At 43.2% G+C, this 21,801-nt stretch overlaps 1 protein-coding gene and 1 pseudogene across 4 annotated transcripts in view; both read right to left on the minus strand.

Annotated features, from left to right (window-relative positions):
- Positions 1-2,858: 2,858 nt before the first annotated feature.
- Positions 2,859-21,801, minus strand: part of CD80 (CD80 molecule) — a 34,308-nt gene continuing 15,365 nt past the window's right edge. For 2 of the 3 annotated variants that reach the window (XM_084801464.1, XM_084801463.1), the window contains 5 exons: positions 18,697-19,011; positions 14,737-15,018; positions 11,698-11,808; positions 9,688-9,769; positions 2,859-3,592 (listed from right to left, as the gene is read on the minus strand). In XM_084801464.1, coding sequence (XP_084657590.1) covers positions 9,690-9,769; positions 11,698-11,808; positions 14,737-15,018; positions 18,697-19,011 — 788 coding nt within the window. In that variant the 3' untranslated portion in view covers positions 2,859-3,592; positions 9,688-9,689. Of the gene's footprint in view, positions 3,593-5,799; positions 6,991-9,687; positions 9,770-11,697; positions 11,809-14,736; positions 15,019-18,696; positions 19,012-21,801 lie in introns of those variants that run through there. The other variant, XM_084801465.1, reaches the window with a different exon arrangement.
- On the minus strand, positions 19,443-19,996 carry LOC311608021 (peptidyl-prolyl cis-trans isomerase A-like; annotated as a pseudogene). The gene has a single exon. The product of its transcript is annotated as a peptidyl-prolyl cis-trans isomerase A-like (transcript).

Here is a 21,801-nt window from a genome sequence, read left to right on the forward strand (position 1 = left end):
GTGATTGCTGTGCCATTTGAATGTGATTTAACAAACTGGAAGCATATGAGTGTTATTAAAGAAGCAGTCAGCTTTGTTTCCTCCTTGTGTTACTGACAAAGCATCTGTGCCACAGTGCACAGAACATGCTTAGACGAGACATGTCACCTACACCAAGGAGCTGGCTGCCTACAGAGAAGCCATGGAGTTCATCTATGGACAGAAAAGAGGAAGCAAAAGACCAAATTACATGGGCAGCACTTCTCTGGCCTTCGGTTTTGCTTTCTTCAGTTTTAGTTACCTGCAGCTAACTATGGTCCGAAAATACTAAATGGAAGATCCTAGGACTAAGAAGTTCCAAAGTTTTAAATTTTGTGCCTTTCTAGATTGGATGATGGAATCTCGCTGTTTGTCCTGAGGTAGAACATAGTCCTTTGCCTAGCAGTCTCCCCTCGGTATCCGTCCATCCGTCACTTAGTCTTGGTTATCAAGTTGAGTATGTGGAATGACAGTATGCTTGTGTTAAAAAAAAGTCACTTAATAATGGCTCCAGACTATATGAGTAATACTGCTAACAGATCACATGTATGAAGACAAGCTGTGCAGTGCGCCCTTTAAGCAAAAAGTTGAGTACTACTGCCGTGTGTGGAATCCTGTATCATATACAACTTCAGGCGTCCACTGTACTCAGATGGAGGAGAGGAAACTGCTAGCATTTTAATCTGGACTTGGACTTACTCTCAGTAACTTGGGTCTACTCTTAAGCGAGGTCTAAAGAACAGTATAGTGCAGTAGCTAAACCGAAGGACTCTGGGGGCAAACCACTTGCTTTCCATTTCAGCCAGCATTGCAGCCCTGTGACTTAACAACAAGGCCATTTTATGCGCCTAGAGTCTAGTACATTCTAGGCAAGCACTCAGCCAGTGCCCCATTGTGTTTAGGTCTCAGATTTTTCACCAAGTGTAGCAGTGTATTCATGAAAGTAGCCAAGTATGATATTGTTAAGTATGTATTTGCACTCCTCAACACACAACTTCCCAAACCCTGGAAACTCACAGGTGGTGGTATCTTTGTATGTGTTGATGAGTTGTGTGAGGGCTGGAGGCCTCTTAAGGGCTGAGTGCTGGTCAGCTAAAAGTTCCTAGCAGAGAACAGGCACTTTCAGTCCCAACTTACAACCTCTGGTTAGGGAGATGAGCTGCTCACCAAATGCCAGGGAGTTAATCACCATGCATATGAAACTCTGATGACAGCCCAAAAGGACAGTGCTGGAGAGCTGCTGGTTCCCATAGGCAGAGCACCAGGGAGGGCATGGAATCACCCCACCCCACCCCCCTGTGTTTCACCCAGTGCATGTTTTCATTGGCATGCTTTTTACAGCAAACCAGTAAGTACGCTTCCCTGCATCCTGTGATTTGCTCATCAAGCAAACTGATGAGCAAGGAGATGCTTGAACCTCAATTTTGTAGCTAGCTGGTCAGTTATGGGAATGAGCCTTTACCCGGGCATATGATGGAGTGGAACTGTATATCCACTCCAGAAGTAATTACTTCCTGGCTGCCTGGGAGAAACTCCCACAGCTTCGGGCGTTACAAAAGTCTTTTGTGTTGGTAAGTGTGGTAAGAGAGAAGGTATACGTGTGTGTGTGTGTGCGCGCGCGCTCATGTCTGATTTTTTTCAACAAACAATTTAACACAATGCCTATATGATAATAAATATTCATAGCTGTAGGGAAAGGCCTCTGCATGATATATTGGCACAGTAAATTATGTGTTAGGACCATTCTGATAAATCATGTCTTTTATAATTACCACACTCATAAATTGATGACAAATTGGCAAGTAGTTATTCTTTTCATTGTTTTATTCATAATGACATGGCAAAGTCTTTAAATGTTATAAAACTATAGAGTTGTTTTTAAAAATAATTTTACTTTTATCATAAAAAACACACAGTAATATAATCAAAGTATTTTTAAAAACAGCTAACATTTATCAAATGTAGTAATCAATAATTTAATATAATTTACTTTTCTAATTTTCCACTTAGATTATTCCTTTTTTATCCCCCTGCCCTCCCCTCCCTTTTGAGGTCCCCTTTGGTCAGCCCAATGATATTGAGTCTTAATTAAATGCAGCAGCTCCCTTATGTTTTTCTTTGGTTTTGCTTTCAATGTTTTGTTAATTTCTTGTCAGTCCACTGCCTTTATTCTCTTTAGTGCCTATTTCTTAGACAGTACAACAAAATCCTAAAATTAAACATCCAGCTCCATTGAAAAACTTGGCTGTCTTTTGGTGTCCAACTCCAATTTTTCAGACAAGAATATTGTCTTAAGTCCACCACTGACCTAGTTAAGTTGTGGATGACAATTTCAGAGAAAAGGCAACCTTCAACACATAGGCAGCAGTTGGTTACTTCTTGTTTTCCTTACCTTTGGGGAACAGGGAGACGAATGAGTGGTTCTCAGACAGGGTCTTACAGCTCGTGCTACCTGGAATTCAATCCTGCCTTAGCCTCCTGAGTGCTGGGATTACAAGCACGTGCTGCTGGCTCTGATGGACATACTGCTTTTCAGTTCTCCGTTGTAGCAGATCTGTCCCAAGAGGGAAAGCCACTCTTAAGGAATCTAAGGAAGTTCTAATCTCATTTTAAATGAGAACTATCTCAAGTATTATGAAAAAGGGTGAGCTTACCTAAAGAGATTGCAAGTCCAATATGAACTAGTAGATAATGAACTGTGCCTCCAACTTGGCTTTTGCTTTGAAGTAGGAAAGGCACCCATTCATCTTACATGTCGGAAGATACTCATTTTGGGTCATTCTAGCTTCTGTTAAACTTGAGGAAATTAAACGATGAAAAGGAAAATACATGAAAAGGGATGACTGAAAATTAATATTTTTATTACCCTTGTATGGGTATACATAACAACATGTTTCCTACAAACTACACTAGGCCCAATAGGCCTTAAAAAACAGACAAAAAAAGCCTGCCCATACATGTTAGTCGAGTATTATCAACAAGCAATATTCTGAGCCCCCCACTAACTAAGCCTTTTGCTTAAAAGCATTTTAAATTAGCCTACCTACAAGCTCATAGTTTAGGGTCTAACTGAAGGTTAAAGGCAGTAGATCCAGGAAATATGGATTCTGACTCACTTTCCCAAACCAGGTTCCCTCCTGGAGCCTCAGTGTCTTCATTAATACAGCTAGTGTTCTGCTAAGTGTAGTAGCTCACATCTGTAATTCTGGCACTCAGGAAACTGTAGGAGGATTGCTACACATTTGAAACCTGCCTGGGCCACAAAGTGACTTCTAAGTCACCTTGAGCAGCAGGGTAAGACCCTATCTTAGAACACCAAGTGTGTGTGGGGCAGTGTGTGGTGGTGGGGCAGATGTGCTAGTGTTCCCTAATGCCCCTCCCAGACACAATTTAGTCTCTTCTTTCTTAAGATCAGCAGAACCGTGATAGGCATTACACCCCTCTCCATTCTTCTGAAAAAACCACTGGAAAAGCTTCACGTAAAGAACAGATGTTTTTCAGCAGGGCACGGTTGGGTAGGCCTACATTTCTGAAGACATTTACAGAAGAGGCCAGTTGAAAATGTAGGAGAGACCTAAGGAAACAAGAGAAATAAATGAATGTTTCAACCTTAATTTTTGCAGGAGAGAAAAATACTATGCTTTAAATCTCAAGGCTAACTATATATTTAATTTGAGTTAACAATAAATATTAGTCATGATATAGGAATATAAAAATAGTCTAATACTTATTACATGAAATGCAGTAAATATTCACCAAGTAAATGTTTATTAAATACCAGGTTCTCCAAACAAGCACATGCTGTTGCGGTCTACTGTGTGTATGATAAAGATGTCAGACGTGATTGCTTTTCTCAATAAGCTTGTAGTCTGGAAAAGACTATGATACGGGGCACATGAAACTCGAGTAGTATGTGATGTACTAAAATCCATAGATGGAGCTGCATGGACTCATCAAGGTGGCACAGAAGGCACTGTGTAGAAAGTTGGGTGTGTAACTTGGTCCTGAGGCACAGCAAGTTGGCCAGAAGGTGTAAGTTGCAGAAACTCTTCATCACAGAATTGAAAGGGAGGAACCTTGTGGAAAGGCATTCTAAAATGGAAAATGAATTTGGGAGCTTTGGGAAGCATAAAAAGAGGCTGCCGCGGGGTAGAGTCGAAGCAGTAGTAGTCATCTGACTTGATTATTGTTTGTTTTTCATCTGTATGATGATTATAGCCAAGATGTAGTGTCCTCTCATATTAAAGGCTTGGTTACCAGTGCACAGGCTTATCAGAAGCCTTGGAACCCTGAGGAGTTTGGCCTAATTCTGCTATGATGACATGGCTAGGGATGGGGCTAATTCAAGGAAGCGGGTTACTGGGGACCATGGTCTGGAGAGATGCTTCTTGTTCTATGCCACCCGCCTGTCTCTCTGCTTCCAACTGCAATGAAAAGAGCTGTTCTGTCCCACTGCATCCTCACCATGGTGTTCTGCCTCACCACAGACCTACAATAATGGGACCAAAGATGAACTAACATGAACACAGGGAGCTCAGTCAAACCCCTCAGTCTCTGAGAACCTTAAGATAGCTTCCATGACAGGAGATAGAGGAATTTATATACATAGATTTTTGTTTGTATGTTTTGAGATAAGGTTTCTCTGTGTTAGCCCTGGCTGTCCTGGGCTCGCTTTATAGACCAGGCTGGCCTCAAACTCACAGTGATCTGCCTGCCTCTGCCTCCCGAGTGCTGGGATTACAGGCGTGTGCCACCACTCCCGGCTACATAGATTTTTTTAAAAATAAAATGAAATAGTGATTCTGCAAAAATAGTACATTACTTATCATTTTCTATAATTTTTGTTTTGTTTTAAAGACAGGATCTCACTATTGTAACCTCACCTGTCCTGGAACTCATTAGTAGACCAGGCTGGCCTCGAACTCACAGAGCTCTACCTGCTTCTGCCGCCTGAGTGCTGGGATTAAAGGTGTGTGCTATTATGCCTGGCTCATTTTCTCTATTTGAAGTTCTTCAAGCTCTCATTCCTTATGCTGGTGTTACCCTAAACTTCAAATTAGAGGGCTTAACTCTAAATGGAGTTGTAACTATCTTGGACTTAATATTAGCCTCAGTTGTTTTTGTCTCCTTGAGACAGGATCTTGATTTTTTAACTAGGAATGGTTCTTTGAGTTTCCGAATGGGAAAAGTACTTGACAGATTCTTGACAGTACTTACAAATTTGGCTTTATCAGTTGGATGAGTCTGTCAATAAGAAAGAACATGCTGGGTGTATGGTGCACACCTTTAATCCCAGCACTCAGGGGCAGAGGCAAGTGGCTCTCTGTGAGTTCAAGGCTAGCCTGGTCTACAAAGAGAGTCCAGGATAGTCCTGTTCCCTATATATAGAGAAACGCTGGAAAGAGACGGGGAGGGGGGAAAGAACGAACCCAAAGACAATATTAATGTGTTTGTACAAGTAACCTAAAGTCATTTCATCAATAGTGAGAGATGCAAGGTAATAGGGGTATTTGAGACAGGAAGTTGGCCAAGGATGTCAGTCACTTCAGAAACTCAGATCAGAGTTTTATAGCAGAAGATACAGAACTGGCAGACTATGGGAGTGTCTTGGTTTGGGTTTTATTGCTATGAAGAGACACCATGACCACAGAAACTTTTCTTTTTTAACATTTTATGATTCTTTGTGAGTTTCACATTGTGCACCTCAGTCCAACTCATTTTTCGTCCCCTCATATCTGCCCTCTGCCCTTGCAGACTCCCCCCCCCCGCAATAAAACACACAAAAAATAAAGCATAGAAAATATCTCATTGTGCCACGTGGTGTGGGCTGGGAAAGATGCCCACAGACCTGCTCTCCACTGCACAGCATGGGTCAGCCATAGACACACAGAGCCCTGCCTGCCACCAATCAATGCAGTGCAGGAGAAAGACATCCCGAGACCCACCTACTGCATGCCACAGGGACTGGCTGGAGATACCCAGAGGCTGCTTGCTGCCATGCCATGTAGCATGGACAGCGGTCATCCAGAGGCCTGCCACCTGCATGGCCCTCCTGCAGTGGGAGAAACTACAATGTTTGAGTATGCGATGGACAGATGGGAGGGAGAGAGAAGTGGAACAGTTTAAAGAGTATGAAGAGAGATGGAACTGGAAACTCATGGGTGGAGAGAAGTGACCTGTTGTGTTTAGCCAGCCCCACTACCTGAGGCCATGGTGAAGTGCCAGCCCATGTTACCACTGAGGGCCGTGTCTGTGTCCGTAGCTATGCAGTGGCAAGGGTCAGTTTCGATGTCCATGGTCCATATTATCACTAGAGAGAGACTATGGTAGCATCCCTGGGCTGGGCAGCCACCTGGGACCATGTGGATGTTCAGGAGCTATGCAGAACTGGCCCCACCCCTCACTGGCTGTGCCATTCTGGAGAGCTGCCCCTGCTCTTCCCGGGCTGCAGCAGGCCTTCAACCTTGCCTTGACAGCATAGCAGAGCTTGCCCTAGTAGTAGGGGTACAGGTGAGCAGGCCTTGAGGGCATGAGAGCAGGAGAGCTTGTCCAGCCCCTCTCCAGCTGTACTTGGGAGAGTAGTCCACGTACCTTGACTGGGCAGCACAGTGAAGCTAGCCGTGAAGGCATGGGTGTAGGTGAGCCAGCCCTGAGGGTATGAGAGCAGGAGAACTGACCCTGCTTCCTGCTGATGGCAGATTGGGTGGCTTAGTTGGAAAGCTTGCCCTGGTGGTGCAAATCAGAGAGAACTGGCGGGCTGACCAGCTCAGCTACCACACTGGCCCAGACCCAAGGCTTTGAGTTGGCCCACTCCAAAATCTACATCATTTGTGAACTGTTAGGGCCCATGAAAGGGCCAGTCCTGTTGATCCAAAGTTGCAGGATCTCTATGACACAGGGGGGCAAAAACAGGATAACAGGGAGCAGTCCCGGTGAAGATGCAATATTGATGGTGTCACAGAAGCCAGAGACCTGGAACCAGACCAATGACTCATTGCAATGAACATTTGCAAGTGAAGATGTGTGGGCAGAGGGATGACTGTGGGATATGCTTGAAGTGGAGAGTTTATTTCAGCTTACAGCCCATCACTGAGGGACGTCAGGGTAGAAACTCAAGTAGGAACCTGAAGGCAAGAGCTGAAGCAGAGACCACGGGAGAATGTTGCTTAATGGCTTACTCTTCAGGGCTTGCTCTTCCTGCTTTCTTTTTCTTTCTTTCTTTCTTTCCTTCTTTCTTTCTTTCTTTCTCTCTTTCTTTCTTTCTTTCTGTTTTTTTGTTTTGTTTGTATGTTACTTCAACACAGGGTTTCTCTGTGTAGCCTTGGCTACTCTGGGATAACTTTGTTCCTTCCTGCTTTCTTATAGCACCCAGGACCAGCTGCCCGGGAGTGGCACCACCAATTGTGGGTAGGCCCTCTCACATCAATCATTAATTAAGAAAATACCCCCACAGACTTGGCTACAATCTGATGGAGGAAATTGATCAAATAAGGTTTTTTTTTCTTCTCAGATGATTCTAGCTGTGTCAAGCTAACAACAACAACAAAAAATCTAACAAGCACAACTGAACCCTTGTCAACTTGACACACAGATTCTATTAAACCATAATTTTTTTTTCTGTATCCCTAAGATCCCATGTTAATATGACAGTATAAAATGTTGTATAACTTTAAAAGTCCCACCACCTTTTTAAAAAAATTCAAATAGCTGAGTGGTGTACACCTTTAATCCCAGCACCCAGGAGGCAGAGGCAGGCAGATCTCTGATTTCAAGGCCAGCCTGCTCTACACAGCAAGTTCCAGGATAGCCAAGGTTATACAGAGAAACCTGTCTCAAAAAACAACCCAAAACTTAAAAATCCAGTCTCTGGAAATTCATCAACATCATTTTGAAAGCCCAAAATCTTTTAACTGTCTCAGCTTTAAAATCAAAACTAAGACGTATTTGAAAGAGAGCAAGGAGGGATATATGGGAGGATTCTTAGAGGGGAAAAAGAAGGGGAAAGGGTACAATTATAGTCTCCCAAAAATCAAATAACTAAAACCAAAAGCAAAGCTAAGGTTAATACTTCTCATCCCAGGAGATGAGAACCAGAACACAATTATAGTCAGACCAAAGAAAATCCGAAATTCAACAGAAAATTCTATCAGTGTTCACTGTCTTGGATTCTCTCATTATCTTCTGGGCTCCAGGGGTCCTTTTCTCTGGTTCTGCTCTCCACAATACATGGAGTTTATATGGTAGGCTCAAGCCAGCCCCACTGTACACCTTCTGCTATGCTTGGTGGCCATTCCATGGTGCTGGTATCTCCAACATTCTGAGGTCATCACTGCACTGAGCTTTTACCTTCACAAGTGGCCTCCCAAAATGCCAAGGCTTAGCTGCTCTCTGTGATTACTTCATGCTTTCAAAACCAGCCCCATAGGGGAGATTCTTAGATATTGCCAAGTTCTGCTACCAGCTTGAGATGCAACCTTGAACCCTATGGGCATCATGGGCTGAGCCCAAAGAAATACTTCTCAGTAGATTTCACCTCAATAATTCTGGTCTCTTAATCACAGCTGATTTCTCAGTCCCAGCTAACCAGCATCAATTATCTTAGTAAAGCACAGGTCCCACTTTAGTGATGCTGAACTCTTGTTAATCACAGCTGATTCTTAAGCCCCAGCAGGCTAGAGATCACATATTCTTAACACACATAGACCACTGATAGAGTGTGTGAGAGACTCACAAACTTCCCTGGGAAACGTCATAAGCCAGGCCTTCATCATTTGCATTTATCTCAATACTCTTTATTTTCCAAACTCCACAGAACATCCCGTTAGGCACTGAACAATAAGCATCAATGGCTTTTCCAGAGTTTTAAACACATCCACAACCCTTCACCCAAACAACAGATCAGGTCTATCAGTACAACACCCCACTCCTAGTACCAATTTCTGTTCTTGTTAGGTTTCTGTTGCCGTGATAAAACACTGACCAAAAGCGCAGTTTTGGAGAGGGAAAGGTTTACTTCACTTTAGAGATTATAGTCCCCACGACTGAGGTAAATCAGAGGAGAAACTCAAGCAGGAAGCAAAGCAAGAACTGAAGCAAAGGCCGTGGAAGAATGCTATTTACTAGATTGCTCCCCACCATTTGCCCAGCCCCTCTTTTAATTTAATTTTTTCATTATTACTGTTTTTACATCACCAACCAGAGTTTCCCTTCGTCCTCTTCTCCCAACCCTGCTGGAAGGTGGGGACCTTCCCTTTGCCTCCACCCCATGCACTCCTCCACTTCTCTTCAGAAAAGGGCAGACCTCCTATAGATATCAACCAAACATGGTGTATCAAGTTGCCGTAAGACTAGCTGCCTCCCCTTGCACTGACAGCCCTCTTTCCTATCCCACCCAGGATCACCTGCCCAGGGATGGCCCCACCCACAGTGCTCTGGGCCCTCCCACATCAATCATCAATCGCGAAAATGCTCAACAAACTTGCTCACAGGCCACCTGATGGAGAGAGATGCTCATTTAAGGTTTTCTCTTCTCAGATAACACTCATCTTGGGTCAAGTTGTCCAAAGGGTTAACTAGCACTGTGCTGAAAGGAAGATTGTACCTCATGATCCAATAATAGCATGTATCCCACATGGGCAGAGAAGAGAGAAAGGAAGGAAGACAAGCTACCTTCAGACAGTCGCTTCTACAGGCCTGGTGTAAATCTTGCTGATTTCTTCTGCACTTGCCACATTTCTTCTTTTGGATCGTCCTTGAAGATAAGCATAAATTATAACAACAGATGAGGACCCCACAAATCATGTCTGGGTATTTCAGCAATGTCTTCCTACTATCTTACACCTAGAGTATGGTTCTGAAACCAGGAGGGCTTCCAATACTCCCCCCACATGGCCCCTTTCCAGGGACAGTTGTTGAAAGAGGCTGTGAGGAAGCTGAGCAGCATCCCTTATATGGTAGAATACTACTGTAACAATGTATTATTTAGCCCAGAAATGTCAATACTAGTAGTGGTGAGGATGAGAGACTCTGAACCAGGGAGCAAGACTAGCTAATTTGTATTAGAAACACTATGAGCCACTGAGCTTTTGTATCCCACTCCTAAGGTGAGTTTCTCATAGCATGCTGTTATGGGGTCTGCTTGGATCCAACATAACTGAAACACTAAGTCAGTGTAGCAAAGAAAAGTCTATTGAATTCAGGCCAGCACTGATTGATCATGGATGCAGAACAGACTTGGGAGCTGAACTGTGACTCACAGAAGGCTACAGAGCTTTTAAGTATGATAACCACAAAAGCCGTAACCATCTGTGCCAAGTAAAATTTCCACCAGTCAGTATTCAGGGAGAGGGGACTTTGCCAGGATCATTTCTTTGTGGTCCACTTATGCTGCTCTCATTGGTGGGTTTGCTCAACTGGGGCAGGGCAACTTGTCCAGCATTCATGTCTCAGCTTGCCAACCACGATGTCACTCATCCAAAGAGGTCTTGGGAACTTAAACTCTGTTTGACCCCTATTCAAAATGGAAGTTTTACTCAAAATGGCTTCCTTCTTACAATAGTAAGTGACTCCTATCTGAGCTTTGACCCTTTTTGGTTTTGTTTTTGTATGCTAAAAGTTATGAAGTCAGCAGGTGTTGGTCTTTCAATTTTATTTCTCAGTGTATGTGACTCCTGGTCTAGTGGATACCTTCAGGGTGATTATTGTCATAGGCCTGACATAGAAAGCCCTTGTTGGTCACTTGCAGAGATTGAGGGCAGGCTATGTAGAAGGCCCCAATTTAAAGCCTATACTGTCCTAGAAATCTCTTCTAATCAACTATTCCATCTTTGGTACAAAACTGTGTTTTGAGGAAATGAGGATTGGTAAAAAGCACGCATGGCATCCACTTTATCAAGTCTTAACGGCCTCTTCCACAGAAAGGCTTTTCCTCCAAATCTTGTCAAACGTTAGAGCATCAGTCAGCATTACAGATGCCTTCAAAGAAGTCCGCAGTCATTGGTGTCCCCAAGAAAAGACGTAGTTATGGAAAATCGACAAGATTGAAGTAAAATGCACCCCTCCTTTTTAAGACAGGGTATTGCTATATCCTCAAAGTTTCTGTGTCACCCTGTCTAGTTTTGTTTGTTTGTTTTGTTTTTATTTTTTAAAGATTTATTTACTTATTATTAAGTATTCAGTGCTCTGCCTGCTGTACATCTACAGGCCTGAAGAGGGCATCAGATCACATTATAGATGGCTGTGAGCCACCATGTGATTGCTGGGAATTGAACTCAGGACCTCTGGAAGAGCAGACAGTGCTCTTAACCTCTGAGCCATCTCTCCAGTCCCACCCTGTCTAGTTTCTAGCTTTATGTCCTCCTGTTTCAGTCTCAGGAAAGGAGAGGTTATAGGTATGTGCCGCCATAGTTAGCTCTCAGAGCGGATCTCAAGAGTAATGTCTTCTTGTCTTTGGAATTTGAATGCCTAGATGAATACTAGGGGCATACGGTAAGGGCCCAGGATTTTCTTTTTATGGTGAGTGGACAGAACTTGATGAGGAAAAAAAAAGCATCTAAAGTTGCTATAGATTTGTTGCAAATATGAGCAAGAGCCTAGACTGATATGCTAAAGACACGCTGAAACTCACTAATGCAGTCTGGGATTCCAGGAATTAATCACGATAATAAAAGTAGTACTCACTGTTCTTTTTGAGGTACACTGTTACTGGTACTATTATTGTTGTTATTAGTAGTAGTACTGGTATTGAAATGACTACAGGCATGATCCGTCTATCAGGAGGGGCTTCTGGGGCTGTGGAAAGAAAGGAATAGCATCAGTTGCGATGTGCTTTCTGCTGTCAGGTTCCTATCCTCCGCCTCTTCAGTATGCACCCGTGGAGAACACACAGCTGCCGGCATTCTCTTGCATAATTCTATATTCAAATGATACAGATATTGCATATGGAAAAAAAATAACTTGAGTTTTTGCTCTTATGGAGATAACTTGACATGAAGATTCTAAGGAGATACCTTAAAAGCGATCTTGTCTTCATAGCTCATTTCTGTAGCTGATTTGGCCAGGTCTTACTAGCGATGTCATAATCTAGATAAAGCTACTTTTTTCCTCCTCTAGCTCTATTGTGCCTCCTTTCCCTTTCATGTTCTTTTCACATCCTCCATCTTCACTCTTTACTCCATTCACACAGTGCTGCCTGAAGATTCAGGAGGTGCAGCCTGGTACAGTGGCGCACGCCTGTAATCCCAGCACTCGGGAGGCAGAGGCAGGCGGATCGCTGTGAGTTTGAAGCCAACCTGGTCTACAAAGTGAGTCCAGGTCAGCCAAGGCTACACAGAGAGATCCTGTCTTGAACTCTGCTCCTGTCCCTCCCCAAAAGATTCAGGAGGTGCTCCACGTTCTCTTCATTTTTGCCTTCCAGCCTTGGGTTTGGGGGAGACTAGAAGGACTGACAATGGCTGAGAATTGGTCCTAGGGGACCATCCTGGAAGAAGGCATTGTAGCATAGCCTCTGATAAACTTCTAGACTCCTGGGGAGCCAAAGAGGGATGCAAAGCCTGCCGGGGCAGGAGGAGAAAGAGATGGGTATGAGTGTTGCTGCCTCCCAGTCCTCTCCATTGGGGGTGGCAGCTCTACCATTTATTTTTCAATCTTTTTGAGAAATAGCAACCTCTGAAAAAAGGACAGGGATACAGTTTGAAAGGAATATTAGCAACACAGCTTCTCTGGGATGGCTTGCCAGAAATACTAAACACTAACTTGTTCTCAATTTTCCCCATTGCCAAGCCTCATGGATGATAACCTAATTTAAAAAAAAAAAAGGGCACAGAGCCAAACAGAGAATCTCAGCAGAGGAGAAGCACTTAAAGAAATGGTCCACATCCTTAGTCATCAGGGAAATGCAAATCAAAACAGCTCTGAGATTCCATCTTACACCCACCAGAATGGCCAAGATCAAAACTTAAGTGACAGCACATGCTGGCCAGGGTGTGGAACAAGGACAACACCCTAAAATGCTATCTGAATTTTTTTCTAGAGAAGTTTCAGCAACTCTTGTCCTAAATTTAGTATTTACCTCCATTCCAAAAGAGCATCCAAAGTAAACTATATTCAAGTTATGAGTACTGATTGAACTCAATATGAGCCCCACCTTTAAAATAACATAGAATTTGTTGGTGATAGAGCTATAAAGTAAAAATAAACCCTGAATTAATAAGCCATTTTCACTTTATGAGTCAAGACTTTTTTGTTTGTTTGTTTTGTTTTGTATTTTTTGAGACACAGTCTTTCTGTGCTAGCTTTGGCTGTCCTGGACTCGCTTTGTAGATCAGGCTAGCCTCAAACTCACAGTGATCCGCCTGCCTCTGCCTCCCTGAGTGCTGGGATTAAAGGCATGCACCACCATGCCCGGCTATGAGCCAAGACTTTCACAAATAAAACATTAGGCTGGGTGGTGGCGGCACACCCCTTTAATCCCAGCACTTGGGAGGCAGAAGCAGGAGGATCTCTGTAAGTTCGAGGCCAGTCTGGTCTATAAAGTGAGTTCAGGACAGCCAAGGCTACACAGAGAAACCCTGTCTCAAAAAACAAAAAACAAAACAACAAAAAAATATTAGAATATATAAAAAATGACTGAGAGATGAGTTTTGAATGTTAACATCACACCAAAACAATTTGGTTTATGTTGGAGACTAGAGTCTTCAGGACTCCAAAGGAAACAGTTAAAAGAATCAGTCTCAGAGCAGAAAGAACAAATCATGCACTACTGAACTCGTAAGCCACCCGAACTGTCTCAACTGTAAGTAAAGCGTTAGGCACAGCCGTGCCGCAGCTCAGTCAGTGCGCCCGTACAGCATGCTTCCACACTGTGCAGACAGACGACATCCTTAGAGTGGGGCTGAGGTGGAAGGGGAGACCCAGGTGCGCCTCTCTCTCCTCAGCCCTTCAAATTGCATGTGCATTGCAAGTATCTGAGTCCCATGATTACCTGCCATGGGTTTAAGATATACACATTTGTATACAAGCAATGTCTTCGTCTTATTTTTCCACCTTTAGAGAAAGGGAATTCCCTAAGCTTACTACCTGTAAGGTAAATTATTGACTCAAAATGACCTGTTTTCACACACACCCCCACGCCAGACATTGTCCTCAAAGACTTTCATCACATAACTTTACCAGATTTGGCTCTGGATGAACCAGTAGGTGGGATCAAACCTAGGGCTTTGGTGTGCTGAACTGCTGCTCTGACCACACACCCAGCTTGAATCTATTCTAAAAATAAAAATCTACTCCAAAACCCCCCCCAAAACAAACAAACAAACAAAAAACCACAGTGATTTGTTACCATGGGACTATTAGGACAGGTTACCCTAAAGGAATCTGTCAAAGTCAGGGCTAGGGTGTGTGTGTGGAGGGGTGGGAGATTAAAAGGACAAAATTTAGTGCTTTCAAAAATATTACATAAATTGAAAAATTACTGCATGATGGTTAGCAGTTATTAGGCCTTTAAAATTTAGAATATTTATTAAAAGAAAATAAAATCAATCTAGCAATAGCCTCATTACACTTATCCAGTGACGTCAGGAAGACATAATGACACATCCCGTGTGTCTAAAATGACCGCAGTGACCATCGAAGTCAGTAAGTGCAATTCTACAACGCAGCTGGCTAGGTTACACTTTGAGATAATACCTAGTAGATAATTCCCAGTGCCATGTCGCTTACGTTTTTCCCAGGTGAAGTTCTTTGACACTTGAGAGTTGCCATATACAACGTGACACATAATGCTGTGGTTTTTCGTCGTATTGAACTCCAGTTTGCTACTGACGGTGTACAGTTCAGAGTCAGGATCCTGGAAAACTGTTGTGTTGATGCCACGTAATTCTCTTCCGTTTTCCAACCAAGAGAGCCGAGGCTCTGGGAAACCTCCAGAGGTCTTGCACATTATCGTTTTGATGTCAGCAGATGGATTTCCAAACTGAGTTATATTAGGGTCAGGGAAGTCAGCTAGAGATAGAACAAGCATACAATTATACACAGGCACAGGCTTGTGTTAAATAAGTGATCAAGCTTCAGGGAAAATGACAAAATAAGGTCGCATTTGCAAGTCCCCATGAGTCGTTAGTGAAACACAGCTGGTTTGGATTGGTCACATCTGCTGTCTCCCACCTTGAAGGAAGGAGGCAGGAGCATAGAGAAAGGATTGGTTCCTGTGGAAAATGTGGATTTGATGCTTGCAATTGTACGAGGAGAAAAGAAGACTGATAATGTTGAGTTCCTCTTAGCTGTTTCTAGATGTTAGTCTCTTGATGGCAGCCTTAGGAGGTTAGGCTTAGACTTAGAAGTGTCATAGGGGGCTGGGCATGTTGGCGCACTCCTTTAATCCCAGCATTTGGGAGGCAGAGGCAGGCGGATCGCTGTGAGTTCAAGGTCAGCCTGGTCTACAAAGTGAGTCCAGGGCAGCCAAGGCTAACACAGAGAAACTCTGTCTCAAAAAGAAAAAATAAAAATAAATAAGTAAATTAATTATTTTTTTAAAAAAGGGTCATAGGTCAAGTGACGTGTAGTAGTGCATGCCTGGAAACAGGTAGCTTGAACTCTACAAGTTTGGAGGCAACCTGGAAAACATAGTGAAGACCCTGCTTCCTAAACAATAAAATAACCAGGCATGGTGACACACGCCTTTAACCCCAGCACTGAGGAGGCAGAGGCAGGTGGTTCTCTATAAGTGAGGCCAGCCTGAGTTCTAGGCCAATCAAGGCCTTATAGAAAGACTCTGTCTCAAAAAAAAAAAAAAAAAACACATACATACATACATACATACATACATACATACAGTGTTAAATAGCACTAACTTGGAGTGGTTGATGCCTATAATTTTATCTTGTAAATAAATAGACATCGGTAACTCACAGCCCTATGGCAGAACTGAGATCTGCAGTCACACTTCTCCACACCAGGACCTGCCCATGTTATACCCTGCTATTTTATCCCTCCATTTCCTCCTGATGTTGGAAGTACACAAGTGGCTCCCTTTAGCTGTTTATTTAGTAAGGAACATGCATGAAGAACCTTCTGCCTAAGAGCTAGAAAACAGGCAGGAGCCCGTACACACCCACTCATATGGGCATGCATCTCCTGGATGTCTAATTCCCACACGCACCCATCACCGTGAATTCATATTCAATACTCCCTTGCTTCTTAAAAAGTAAGGTCAGCTGAGTTGGGGGGGGGGCACACCTGTAGTCACGTGTACATTGGTGGCTGAGGGGGAGGAGTTTGAGGCCAGCCTGGGCTATATAATGAGTTCCAAGCCACCCTGGGCTATGGAGTAAGACCTCTTCTCATTTTCTAGAAAAGAAAGAAAGAAAGAAAGAAAGAGAGAGAGAAAGAAAGAAAGAAAGGCTTGTACTTAGATAAAACCATGTTCAAACTGTACAACATTAAAGCTGTAATCCCAGCCACTACATTTTATTAAGTCCTTGCTACTCTGACATTCTAAAGGGACAAGGAGGCCTCTTGGAGTTGACTTCATTTGTATACTTGACCTCCAGTGAGATACGAACTTGCTTAGAGCCAAGTGTGGAAACTCCCTAACCACTTGCTTCTCACTCTTAGACTTTAGGAATTTAACTCCTCCTCTCACACGTGGCAATCACAACCCCCACTTCAGTCCATTATCTGAACTTTTCTCTTAGAAGGCCACACCTTTAATCCCAGCACTCAGGGAGGCAGAAGCAGGTGGATCTCTGTGAGTTCAAGGCCAGCTTGGTCTACAAATCAAGTCCAGAACAGTCAGGGATACCCAGAGAGACTTGTCTCAAAAAAAAAAAAATCTGAATACTACAGAGCTCTGATGTGCAGAAGTCACTTGTCACCAAGAGCAGTTCCTCAGTTGAACTTTGTCCCATGACTGTGGGCACTTCCTTGGTTTTAGTCCTAGTTTGCAAATGGATTAGTAATGCGTGCATTCTAGGGATGAAGGGATAAAATGGCACTGTGACTAGAAAGCACTCAGCATGGAGCCTGACACACAGGACATAGTTAGGGGGATGCTCATATTTAAACCAGATTGTCAAGGAAAGCTTCTAAAACTGCACAATGACACTGGGAGAAAAGAGGGCAGGGCACATACAGGTGTACAGTTACCAGGAGAGGGAACGCCCTGCATTTGGTTGGAGGGGAAGTCATTTTAAACAACAACAACAACAAAGTTCACTGCTGGTGATTCTCTATGATCTTGAGGCTAGCCTCCATGCCAGTCAAGGCTACATAGTGAGAACCTGTCTCAAAAACCAAAACTGAAACACGTGGGGGAAAACGAGCCTTGTTCCTAAATAAAGTCTGATGTGTTCCTGAGCTATGAGAGTTGGCTTTATTAGTTTCTACTTACCAGCTTAACACCACCCAATCAAATTCCTGCCCTGATAGCCAACATAAAAATGTTACTTTCGTTTCTTCTAACCAGATTCCATGGCCTTCAAACCTGGAGCTGTGGGGTTGGAAAGATGGCTCAGTGGTTTAGCTCTTCCGGAAGTCCTGAGTTCAATTCCCAGCAACCAAATGGTGGCTCACAACCATCTATAGTGTGATCTGATGCCCTCTTCTGCAGATAAAAATGCTCATATACAATAAATAATAAATAAATAAATCTTAAAAAAAAAAAACCTGGAGCTGCAAATCTGCAGCCCTTATGTTCTCAACCACAACTCACATGTGTTCATTTCTGCGGTCCGCTCTTGTGAGAAATAGCTCAGTAAGAGCAGCCTCTTCATGTCTGACTGAGCTTACAGCAGTCTTAGCTTTGTCTTCTACGAGATAACCTGTTCAGAGGAACTGCTCTGAGGCTCTTGCAAGACTGTGACCCATCTAAAGATTAGCCTTTTGGCACTGGTGAGACGGCTCAGCAGTTATGAGTATATACTCTTCAGTTACTCTTGCAGAGCACACAAGTTCAGCTGCCAGCACTCACATTGGGTGGCTCAGCTCAGCGGTTAAGAGCACTGACTGTTCTTCCAGAGGTCCCGAGTTCAATTCCCAGCAACCCCATGGTGGCTCACAGCGACCTGTAATGCCAACATCAGAGGAAGCCAGCACCTTCTTCTGGCTGCTGAAAGCATACACATACACACACACACACACACACACACACACACACACACACACACACACACAGTTGAAAACAAAAAGATCAGCCCTTTGTAGCTCACGGTTGTAAACAAAATGCTCCGCCCTTTGTAGTTCATATGACTCAGTTAACCCAAGTTTTGGCCACTTTTAGCAGCAAAGGGATATCCTTATTATCCTATGAACAAAGGCAGGGGCACAAATTATTCAGAAAAGTAAAAAAACGTGTCACCTAATTTAACTTGTTACCCGGTATAGGTAACTGTGCAGTTCACAGGTCAGCCACATGACATCTAAGTTACGCCCCGCAAGTCAGAAGGCATTTCAGCCCATTGTAGTGCCTGGGATGGCTACTGTGGCCTTTGAGTGTCCCAATTACAAGAAAAGTGCCCTGATGGATGTTTCCACTGTGAACAATCAGGTTTTCTGTAAAACTGGAGACTCGGTCTTCAGGCATGAGTTGAGATGCAGCCTTCTCTGATAAGATTGTCACCTACATCGATTAGACATGTGCCTTTGAGGACATTACAAATCAGTAGACCAGAGAATCTCACTGACCTCTGATGGACAGCTCCCTGGAATTAATGTGCTTCAGCACGTAAGTTCCTTCATTCTTCTGAACGACACAGTCGTATTTGCCCCTGTCTGAGGGGAGCAGGCCCAGGATCGTCAGAGAGAAGTTGTTAGTGATGTCACATAAAGTCCGGTTCTTATACTTGGGCCACACTTCTTTTTCTCCAGAGATGACACTCAGCACCATTTCACGATCTTTTTGCCAGTAGATTCGGAGTATGGCCAGCTCCTCAACAGAAAAGTTGTAACCGCAGGGCAGCGATACCTTTTCTTTCACTGACTTGGACACTTGGCCAACACCTAAGAAGAGGCAAATAAGAAAAGAGTCTATCTTTATTGATCTAGCAAATTCTTGTGTTCCATAAAGTGACAAACCAGGAGTGATTCAAAAAGGATGTGGGGCTTTTTTTTTTTTGGCCCCCAACACACTTTTGTTTTTGTTATTGGTTGGTTGTTTTGTTGTTATGTAGCTCTGGTTGGCCTGTAACTTGCTGTGTAGACCAGGCTGGCCTCAAACTCACAAGATCTTTCTGCTTCTGAAGTGCTAGGATTAAAGGTGTGCCTAGCCACACCCAGCCTCAACACTTTTTTATTATTACTTTTATTATTGTATATTAGTTGTGCAAAACAATGGGTTCATTTGTTTACTTATTTATTTTTGTTTTTTTCTATTTAATTTTTATTCATAATCATAAACTTAACTCTGTAATCCAGCTAAACTTGAAGGGGAATGAGGACAATATGGAACCCAAAGAACTTCAGTAAGAGCAGAGATTACAGAGTACTAGGAGCAGATGGCGTGGGGGCGCTCTCCTGAGCTACAGAAGGAATGATCTGGTGGGTAAGATGCCTGCAAGTCAAAAGAATTGGATTTGTCCACAGTAGGAAATGGTGATCTTCCTGCTGGTCTTGCCTTTTGGACCCAAAGCGTTCCATGGCTTCCACAAAGCTCAGGCCTTCTTTCACCTTCCCAAAGACCACAGGCTTGCCAGCCAGCCACTCAGTTTTAGCAGTGCAGATAAAAATAACTGAGAACCATTTGTGTTTGGTCCAGCATTTGCCATGGACAAGATGCCAGGACCTGTATGCTTCAGGATGCAGTTCTCATCCTCAAATTTCTCCCCATAAATGGACCTGCCCCCAGTGCCATTATGGTGTGTGAAATCACCACCCTGGCACATGAATCCTGGAATAATTCTGTGAAAGGAGGAACCCCTTTCTCTCCAGTGCTCAGAGCATGAAAGTTTTCTGCTGTCTTTGGAACTTTGTCTGCAAAGAGCTCAAAGGAGACTCGGCCCAAGGGCTCACCATCCACCACAAAGAACATGGTGGGGTTGACTATGGCTGCAGCAAGGAATCAGAAGGGACAGCAGTGTCTGCAAAGCCTTTTTTTTTTTAAAGACATGGTTTCTCTGTGTAGCCTTGGCAGTCCTGGAACTCACTCTGTAGAGCAGGCTGGCCTCATGGAGTTCTAGCTGTTTGTACGCCACTACCATCCAGCTTTCATTTATTATTTTTAAAAAAGATTTATTTATTATTTATACAGTATTGTGCCTGCGTGTACACCTACACGCCAGAAGAGGACACCAGATCTCATTATAGATGGTTGTAAGCCGCCATATGGTTGCTGGGACCTGAACTTAGGACCTTTGGAAAAGCAGTCAGTGCTCTTGACCTCTGAGCCATCTCTCCAGCCCTTGTTTATTAATTTTATTGTTGTTAAAAAGAACTACATATAGCCACATTTATGTTAGACATTTATAATCCCAGCACTTGGGAGACAGACTAGCAAACTTGAGGCCAGCTAGTTCTACACTGGGAGGCCGTGACTCAAAATCCCACAGGCTGCGGGCGCAGCTCAATGGTAGGGTGCATGAAAATTATGTAAAGGTCCTGGGTTTGAGAGCCAGTACGGAAAGAAATACACCACATTTACTAAATCGACCATCTTTAAGTTTATAGTGGAGAAATATCTTCACATTGATGTGAGACAGATCTCCAGACCCTTTGTTTGTGTCATGAATCTGTGTACTCACTAAACAACAAACTCACTTTCCATTTCCCAGTCTACTATTTGCCTCTATGGATTTGACTACTTCAGATATGCTGGCCTTTTGGTAGTTGGCTTGTTTTACTTAATATTATGCCTTCAAGGTTTATTCATTGTGTGTTATTTGACAAGAATTTCTTGCCATATGATATGACAATCACAAATAAAATCTCTTTATCTGTCATCTATCCATACCCATATATAATATACATATGTATATATATTATTTTTCCAGTTTGTATGTTGTCTAACACACACAGTTGATGAATCTGTTCATCTGTTGATGGGCATCTAGCCTGCTCTGCCTCTTGTCTATTATGTGGATAATATTGCTGTGAACACAGTGCTCAAATGCCTCTTCATAACTCTGATTTCACTTCTTGTGAACGTCTTCACAAAGTGGAACTTCTGTGACATATAATACTTCTATTTTCACCTTTTGAAAACGTCTATATTATTTTCCATAGAGTTTGCACTTCCACTGTTTTTTTGGAAGGATCTGGAAGCCACGGTTTAGAAAGCAGAAGACAACTGAATATAAAAGATCAACTTGGCTCTGTGATAATCAAGACTCAACACTGAGATCAGACTCATGAACTAAGCATTATCATACAGTCCAGGCCTCTGCATTTTTTGAGGGTTTTCCAATGATAAGCAAGATTTCAGATTAATATGAACTCTCTCTGAAATCAAGCAGGTTTTGGTCCTGTTCCAAGCTAGCCTTGAATTCCCTATGTCACTGAGAGTGACTATAAACTCCTGGTCATCCTGTCCCCTCCTCCTGAGTACTGGGATTACAAGCAAACACCATCATGCCTGGGGCCCTAGTACTTTTTACGTGCTCTATCTAACATATTGATACCCCAAAGATAAAAATAGCATTGACCAAAACTCCGGAGAATGTGCTGCCATTTGCTCATAGACAGTACCCTACATCATAGGGCCAATCATATCTTCCCTTTCATTTCCTTTGTGGCCACTCTTTGAATGGGAACAATTGCAAATTGATCTACCTCCCCCCACCCCAGCTTATCTGTGAG

This window comes from Acomys minous, assembly GCF_964271855.1.
Source record: "Acomys minous genome assembly, chromosome: 11".
NCBI classification, from domain to species: Eukaryota; Metazoa; Chordata; class Mammalia; order Rodentia; family Muridae; genus Acomys; species Acomys minous.